General features: G+C 40.5%; 1 protein-coding gene across 1 annotated transcript in view; it reads left to right on the forward strand. All coding sequences in view use genetic code 11, as the record gives it.

Moving 5' to 3' along the window:
- The window catches only part of EGR_10604 (hypothetical protein), a gene marked incomplete at both ends in the record, with an annotated part of 11875 nt that overhangs the window by 620 nt on the left and 2128 nt on the right, over positions 1-9127 (forward strand). Inside the window, 5 exons of the mRNA XM_024499853.1 lie at positions 1084-1246; positions 1581-1683; positions 3960-4194; positions 7517-7643; positions 8618-8846. Of these exons, the coding sequence (XP_024345732.1) occupies positions 1084-1246; positions 1581-1683; positions 3960-4194; positions 7517-7643; positions 8618-8846 (857 nt within the window). The remainder of the gene's footprint in view (positions 1-1083; positions 1247-1580; positions 1684-3959; positions 4195-7516; positions 7644-8617; positions 8847-9127) is intronic.

The raw sequence follows: 9127 nt of genomic DNA on the forward strand, positions 1-9127 counted from the left end.
GTTACATTATCATCATAGGCAGTTCAAAATGTGAATAGCGGTTTCCACCAATTTTTCGGTCATCCCATATCTACTTTTTCAGAGACGAGGTTCCGACTGCTTACTGCATTCAGTGGGTTCATTTATCATCTTGCACAAAGTATAATACCTGCACTCAGTATTGGCCTATGTACATATCTGCTATCCACTTGCATTTTTTCACAACCCGGAGTTTTAGCCCCAAAACAAAATCTTATACACACCATTGTTTGGGGGAGTGCGATGAGAGAGCCGAACAAAGAGTAGTACATTACTCCTAAAAGTCTTAAAAATTGTGCGAAGGGCGTCTCATTAGGGTTATGTCACTGTTAGTGTAGCCATCTAGTAGAGTTCTAAGAAGTCCTGGCACATCACAAATCCTAGGTTCACTGGAAGTAGCTGAAAAGGACGCCCCTTCAGATTGTTTTACCTCCCATAAGATATGCAGAGCTAAATCTCAGTCGAATCATTTTTGATTTCTTTGGAAGTGGATGACCTTCAGTAAGCTCTGTTTCCAGAACAATTTGTATTTTTCCATCCTCGTTCTTAGCCCGCCCCGCTAATATGTGAACATGACCTAAAAAGGAAAATGGATGTGGTCATCGAATGGCTTCTTGCCAGTTTTATCATAATTTGACTCATAAAATTGCCTGTATTGTCACTGCACATAAAGTACATTTGGTCTGTTTCCTCATTGAAGAAAATGAAGCCCATGTCACGGTGCCTGAATGCTTCTCTGGAGTAGGCTCTCGAGCTGTGCATTAAGGAAAGAGGTGTTTTATTTAGAACTAATGCACCAAAGAAGAGGCACATATTTGGTATAAGTAAACGAAGGAGCATTAGCTACCAAGCAGTCCTTGTACTGATTCAGGAAGCAAAATGGAGACTTTAATACCCTAAGTTGCTCTAATTCACGGACCCTTTTGTTGGCCAAACGAAGCACCCTTCAATCGTATTATCAAACAATACAGGCGAATCGCCTGACGTAGTGTAAGAATAAACTAAATGCAATTGTATGAGTGCATATGAAACTACGAAAAATTTGCTAAATTCATTTTTAAACAGAAATTACTTTTAATTTTGATCAAAAATGCGAAGATGGAGCAAAGATGTTTGTTTAGAGAGACTGTTGAAAGTGTGCTTTTATTTCGAATGCTAAAATTATATAACGAGAGTTGCCATATTTCCTGTACAACTACGAGCACTGCAATTATGATTAATAGTTGTGGTTAGCTAATGACCTACATATTGCTTACTTACAATATAGAACAGCAATTTGTGGATTATTTGCATTCAGTCATCAGAGAATGACTGAATGGGATAGAGTATAAAAGGATTCTGAGGCCCGGTAACCCTAACTTTTGATGAAATTTGCTTCTTATTGTTTTAGAATGCTAGAGAAATATGTTTTAGGAAAGCCATAATTCATTTTAACTAAGTGCTTCATTATTTAATTGACATTCAAAGATGGCGCCAAACCGCAAAATGAAATGGTAGCTGAGATAAAATTCAGCTCTAGATTATCTTCTCGCCTTCATTTCATGAATACTTAAATATTACAGCTGCGAATTTTCAACACTGTCTGAGTTTATCAAATTCTCCCAGGTTGTGTAGAGTTGGCAATCACCCACCAAAACTTTCTTCGCCCATGCAATTCGATATCTGGTAAGGTTTACGTGACTTTACTACTCAGTTTCGTTAAGTAAACTTCTTATAAATTTTTTTTTAAAAAAGAGGAAAGTTGGTGTGTTTAATTCTTTCACTAACTTTGTATATGTGCTCATGCTGACACTTTGATGGCTCTAAGAGCAGAACTTTCAACCGCATTAAAACCACATCACAGATCACAGCTCGGACAGGGCTTTCAGGTAGCCAGATCCACAAAAATGTTCTGCTTACCTGTACCAAAATGACGGCTGTCCGATGTGACCGATTGATATGTTCTCGGAACATGGATAGGTGGTTCGGGTGTAGATACTGACTGAACCCTGTCCCTCCCATTCGCCTATCAGTTTGGCAAAGGGTTGCAGGGAATGGTGGACAGGGCAATCCGCTGCTAAACAAAAGCTTATTAAGTTTACCATAATCGCTTAACATTTATCGATCTAGCATGATCAAATGACCATCACATTCACTAGCGTAGTCCTGGATATCACAGCTTCACGCAATTAAGAAAGCAGACTATAAGGCAAGCAAACTTATGCTCTGGGTTGCAGCTAGTGTGGCTGGATTGCTTCTGTGTTAATAGTAAGCCAGTTTTTGAAGTCCAAAACTTTGTAAAGTACTAGCAGTGTCATTTATACTTACCAACCATTCTTTTAAAGAATAAAAGTCACGAGTTTAACTGTCATTTTCTTGCAAGCGTAAAATTTAATGATTTTATTGGTAACCAGACTTTCTAACATTGGTAAGTGATAATTGACGACCGCTACTTCATTGATGTAAAATTAATATAGCTGCGATATCGGGAGTAAGTTATAAATGGCCTATACGTTAAGGGGTGAAAAATATAGTAAAATAGGCATACATGTTGAATATGCTACAATGACCTACGCGGTGGGTGGCTCATTGTAAAATCCAGCATGAGGCTTGGCTGTGATACCTGTTTATATGCGAATTAAGTCGCGATCTGATTGGATTACTAAAGACTGTAGGTAACGCCGTAAGCAATAACATATCGGATGACCTTCGTAACTATTCACACTCTACCTATTCAAATCCGCAATGTTGGGAGATATCTAACAAATTTTCTTCTCACCTTGTTTCTTTTCGTAGTCCAGTAATATTAATGCAAACCTTATGATAAAAGGCTACGATTATGACATACTTTTTTCTTATCTCTCGTGTGACTGGCTACTATGCATCCTTATTAGTTTTTACCCCTGAATGTTTAATACGTTTAAAATGCTGATACATCTGCCTCATCTAAACTTCAGTATTTCATATTATAATTTCACCCACACATCAACTACTTCCAGTCCTAATGGTCGTGCTGGCCAATTTTATAAATGTGTTCAATATCATCTTATGATCATTTTCAAACACTAAGATAAATTCTTCGAGAATATATAACCATAATGCTTGCCAAAGGATAAATTTGTAAGAACAGAGTCACATGTGGTTCCACTTCAGGGAAAAAGACCGCAGTGCTAAATTTTAAAAAAGGTCTCCAGGCCTTAGTACACTATTAAGCAAATTTGATCGAGTTTCTAAGTTGATCTCCCATTTCCGGCGTTAGACCATATGCGCAGATTTCGCGCAATATTTTTCGTTTAAAATGAACAGAAAACGTATTTTTGTTAATGGTGAATTCATTATGAACTATTTGAAATGAATGTTTAGATTCAAATAGAAATATACCGAAGTAACTCTGATTTATATCTGAAAGTTATAGAGTCCATTTTGTCTCATCTGACTTACGCAGATGCACAAACGCTCTGCGGGTCTTTCATATTAGGATGGCAATGAAAAGCTATTAAGAAGGCAAATTTTCCTTTTCGCTGACACGTATGGTCAAATGAATAACTGGTGTTACGAACTCGTCCCGAGAAGAGGACGCACCTGCTGTGATAATTTGTATTGACGGGATACTACTCACGTCATTTTTAATCATTAAGGCAATCAGTCCGCCTCAGTAGAGCAACACTGAGTTCACAGTTTCACTTTCAAGAATGGCATATGACCATCTGAACTCTCTTCTCAGTCCTTGCGTTATGAGGATTGATATCAAATGACTGATATTTTACTTGCCTGCTCCCTGTCAGAAGTCTTGGCAAAGGTTCTTCGTAGCGGGGAAGTGACTAGTCAGAATCCTCATGTTGGGAAATCGGTGTTTCTTGGAGTCTTCCATCCCTCATCCTCTTCTCAGCTAAACCTAATGGTCAAAAACTAACTCTCCTGACTTACGTGTTGCCTTCTCATTAATTTGTCCACCTTTATAGGATTGCATCTACAGATTTTATAGCCTACAGTTCCGGTGCTTTCTTAATTAATTTATTATTATTCATAAATTGGGCACGGTGGATTCCGAAATCCACATTTTCTAATTGTGTGCTTTTTAAAACTTCCATATATAGTCCAGAAAATATGGATAGCCTAATTTTTGGCCCCTTCTACAGGTCCACTTTTTTTGGTTGTCGGAAGTTTTTTGATCTGTGGATCCAGCTGCGCTCCGAAGTAATTGATGGTGGAATAAGCGAAATACGCTCTAATAGCTTAACATATTCTTTTTTGCATACGCAACCTAGTTGCTCATGTAATTCTAAAAGAAATGTTTAAGTCTAGTCTGTGACTAATAGGCACCTAATCTACCTAAAACCACCTAGTTACAGTATAGCCTGTTTCTCAAGAGCTGCTTTCGGCCGTTCCTGCCACATCCCTTGGGCTACCTCGCTCCACGATGTCATCTCTACATGATGTTATACGTTTAGGCTAGTGTTTTAAAGAGAGCAGGAAAAATGATGAAGTGCTCTTCCACGTGTTCCTTTGATCTCTTTTTAAAGTTTGGCTTCAAATGAATCTAGAAAGAGGGGCCATGAGAAGATTGTAATGACATGAATCATATCCATATCGGTCACTCAATGGTGCAGTAGGTGGCCAGTGAGAGAAATCTGAAGCGCACCAGTAAAAAGGCATTTTTACAAGTACACTAACAAAACACTGCCCGGTCAAATAATTGTAGAGTCCAAAATAAAGATACTTTAGGCAGGACTCAACGCGTCCGGTTTAATGAAGCTTCGATTATTTGCGCTTGTTTTTTGAGTCACACATGTTAATGAAGTCAAATAGGAGAACAAATCAGCTTCCGGGACCTGAGTTCCCTTGATTCCTCACCAAGAAAAGCAAAAGAGTTGAAAGGCAAAACACAAGATAGCAGCTCTAGAAGCACTGTTTACTGCGTTTGCATCTGAGGCTTATCTGCCTGAAAGGAGAATCCATCGCAATACCCCAGCCACTGCCTTGTTAAAATAGTGACACCAGTTGTGGTTAATTGTGTGGGCTGCTCCAATTATTACACAAAACCTACAATATGATCATGTCACCTATGTGTGAAGCCTTGATCAAATAGCAGAATTTATTTACACGTACGTGATAATGGAAGTAGATGTAGCAATCAGATGGTCATGATGAAGGACTTGAAAGTCGTTTCTTAGATGGGACAGTGACCTCATTGTTCAGTCAAAGCAAATTAAGGTCAAAATTTGGGAACTCGTGTGACGCTCCTTAAATGGGTTTTCCACCCTTAGTATGATGCTGGTGTACTGTTCCGTGCAATATGAAGGCATTATCTCCTAGGGTTTTTTTGTTTCTTCCAAACCCCTCAAATTTTACTGCTCAGAGGCATGGCCACTATTTCCTCAACTCACATCACGTCTCTCGAAAGTCTTGCTGTCTGCCTGCCTATCTCTACCTATCTCCGTCCCACCGTCTGATAGTAGCCATTCTCCTTCACGCACCTCTCGACTTGATGTGATATATAATGCTCCCCTCTGGCATATGCCTCGTTTACACCGAACTAGCTGTTGACTGCCTACTTTAGTGGAGTCTGAGTGGTGAGCGGTGGTAGCAGAGTGGCCTAGTGGAAGCGCGTTAGCCCATTACGGAGAGTTCTATGGATCGAAAACACTCTCCTCTCACATTTCGGTGGCTTAGCGGGCCACAACATCTCCCATAGACTTTACAACTGCATGAAAAGTGGAACAATCGGACGCCCCTCTGCACACAACTCTATGGAATTGGCAAAATGGGTTAACAGTATGGCGACCACTAGACCATCAAGACAGTGGTGTCTTGCCTCGCATATCTTTACTTCTCCGCTATCCCTCGCCTTCCCCTCACTCTGTGTCGTGTCTTGTTGAACTAAGTCACGCAGTCCAAGGTGCATATACCCACCACTACCTTCATCTACCTCCCTCTCCAAAGCTTCCTCTCCTTCTGCCTCGTTGCACGTGTTCCACAATTTTGCTTGTCTACCTGCACTCCCTTCTACACCCACACACATACACACTGTGAATTGGTTTAAAACTAAAACCCTCCCCTAGCACATGTAATGACTTTTTGCGTCAGATTAGCTGCTGGAGACATGTTCAGCGAAATTGCTGTCATAAGGCACTTATCGATTCCTGCATGTCCACTTTGTGATTTTACACGTTTGCGGCATGCATCACTCCGTGGGCGCGTGTATTTACAGAATGAACTGCACTCGTCCTTGTTTATCTTTAAGGTACTTTTGACCAGCCCTGTTTACTCCCTGTGGTAAACACCATCGGAATGAATCAAAGATTAGCAAGAGAACAATCTCACCCACTCACCATTCATGATATTATCTGAGTAGCAGTCTACACAGTGGTAATTAAATGCATCAATTTTCGAGCCTCAACTTTTGGCATTTAAATGTCCAAGGCCCAAGGCAAAGACCGGTTCCATTCTGGATGTAGTGCGTCCAGACAAACAACATATTACGGTAGATTGCACCTTAGCATAGGCTGCGCTGCCATAGGTGTTTCAATTGGCCACGACTAAAACTGGTGCCGGTTAGAGTGTGTTGGCCACCAGTATAACTTCATGGAAGTAGTGACGATGACAGAGACAGTACACAGTAGTAGGCGAAGCATTAAAAGACCAGTAAATCGAACAGTCATCTATGTGCCCTGCCTTGTAAAACTTTTCTTATTCAGCGCGCATTGCTGGCTTTTATGGCAAGCAGTAACTTATTTCATGGCCAAGTGTTGTGCTCTCCTTTTCATTCCTTACATGTTGACATTATGTGTGGGTGCACTTCTATTATAGTAAGGAGATGAGGGAGATCAACCCTTCTCTTTTCTGCGCCTGACTGTACCGCCAGCTAATGGAGTGTTATATGCCGTAAGACCTCCCTTGCGTGCATGCCAACATGCATCGAACAGTTAGTCAGCAGCAGAAGCAGCCATGATCAATATCCTACATATCGACCTATTCCCACTTCCCTCCTATCTTCGCCCCTTAGTTACAACGCTCTTGGACAGAGCTGATCACAAGCATATGTTTGTAAGCTAGACAAAGGAGACGAGCATAAGAGTAACCAAATTGAGGGATCGTTATACAATAGGTGCATCGGTGTGTAGACGTGCAAATGTAGGTCAGATGTGGGTCACCTGAATAAGAATGGTACTCGGTAAAAATCGATGTAGGAAAGTCCGTCATGGTTGGTGATGCCGTTGTGACCTTTGAGGCTACTGAAATGGATAAAATACCTCTCGATCACAGCAAATGCGTCCTCTTCTAGGGACGAGTTCGCAGCAATAGCCATTCATGTCACCATACGTGTCGACGAAATGGAAAATCTGCTTCTCCATCAACTACTCGTTATTAGTCTAGTATGAGCGAAGAGGAACCAATTTTATCGGTAGTTAATACAGTGCACTACAAAAAGTCGAAGAAGGATGTTGAGATCAAGACATGCCGCAAAACTTGGGAGTGCTACTTACTAAGTGCCAGTAAACGTTAACAATCACATCAGACGAATTCCAACAGCACAGACTTTTCGCAAGAAAGCAACTACGGCATAAAAATTAAGCGTGAGATTCTTGTTAAATATACTGTTCCTAATGCAAGTGGAGAAATTAATTTGCATTTGACTGATTTTCGTTAATAGACGGGATTTCTGTGTGCTGCGGCTATCCGCAACGCCAAAAAACATGCCTGTTTCGACTTTTGGCTATTTCTAGTTAATGCGCCTAGTTGCCAAACAGCCCTAGACTTCGAGCTCTCATCTGCTTTTCCGTAACACATCCTTATGCCGCTTTGTACCTCTTATTCGTCTGACTTTCAAATATTTGTCTTGTTTATCATCAGGCTGACATGTACATGAACAATTGCTATTACAACACATTGCCCTATCAACTCCTTCCCACTCGATGCCTCTCACCATATTCACTACTCAAAATATTTGCTGAGACAAAGATGAACTAGCTTGATTAAGTGCTAAACAAAAAATGTAGCATTTCATCCTGTCTTGGGTATCTCACGAGTGCTTCAAGAAAATGCAGGATACCATCAACTCGTTAGCTGCAAAACAGACGGTAATTTGTGCTTGTCATAAGTTGAATAGCTTAGAGGGCGGAAAGTTCTGTATTTTTCTGTTTCACCTTAAACGTTTACTGACTAGGCGGAAACATTTTTCATTCGTGGTACATTGATCTGGGAACGGAGATCAAGGAAACCACTTTCAAAACACACTTCTAACCGAATGATCAATGATGACTGCCCTGTCCTGAAATTTGTGCCAGCCGAACGCTTCTCACCTAAGAGTTGTATTCAGGTAAACACTCAATATATTGTCCCTCATCTTTTTGAGCACCGTTACCGGTGTTTTCCTTACGGGTGGTCTCTGCATATTCTATCGCCAGTGGTCTATCTTCTGCGGCCGGTATGTACGCTTCATCTTTGCACCCACCTTTGTAGGGTTTCATATTGCTGTTCAATAAACCCGACATCCGTGCCTCCACTTCCTTTATTTATAAAACTATTTACCCATGAAATGTCAGCTTTCACTGATGCAGTCATTTATTACCAAATGGCACTTGCGCATATTATTCCGATGACATCTACAAAATCATAGCACCTTTGCCTCTAGAGCAGAGGAATAGTGATACTAAACTCTGTGAAAGCAGTAAGGTTTCTAACAATTTCCTTATCAGCGCTGAATACAAGAAGCAAGAAGAGGTCCTAAGAAGAGGCTTTTTTGTATATGCTATGACAACACCTTCACTGGAGTCTATGGACACACTCTCCATTGCTGCTCAAAGTGACGTAATCAAGTTTAAGACGTTAAAGGCAAAATTTCTGAAGTAATGTAAAACAAACCTCTGGTAAAGAATTAAAGCTTATCCAAACCTGTCCTATAACGAATTAGCTGGAGACTAGCCCAAGCAATCGAAAGCACAACATCTAAAAGGCCAGGATTCCAAATAAGGCTAGTTAAATATTGTCCAGACAATTTATAGTATAACAAAGATCTAGCTGTTGGACTGTATACCTTAGCGCTCCTTATAAGGTAAATTTAATCTGACCTATTTGTGCATGCTTCATGAGGCAATGGTGACAATGAGGTCGGATAAAAGCCTAATTT

The sequence above is a fragment of the Echinococcus granulosus genome (genome assembly GCF_000524195.1).
Source record: "Echinococcus granulosus chromosome Unknown EG_S00240, whole genome shotgun sequence".
Taxonomy (NCBI): domain Eukaryota; kingdom Metazoa; phylum Platyhelminthes; class Cestoda; order Cyclophyllidea; family Taeniidae; genus Echinococcus; species Echinococcus granulosus.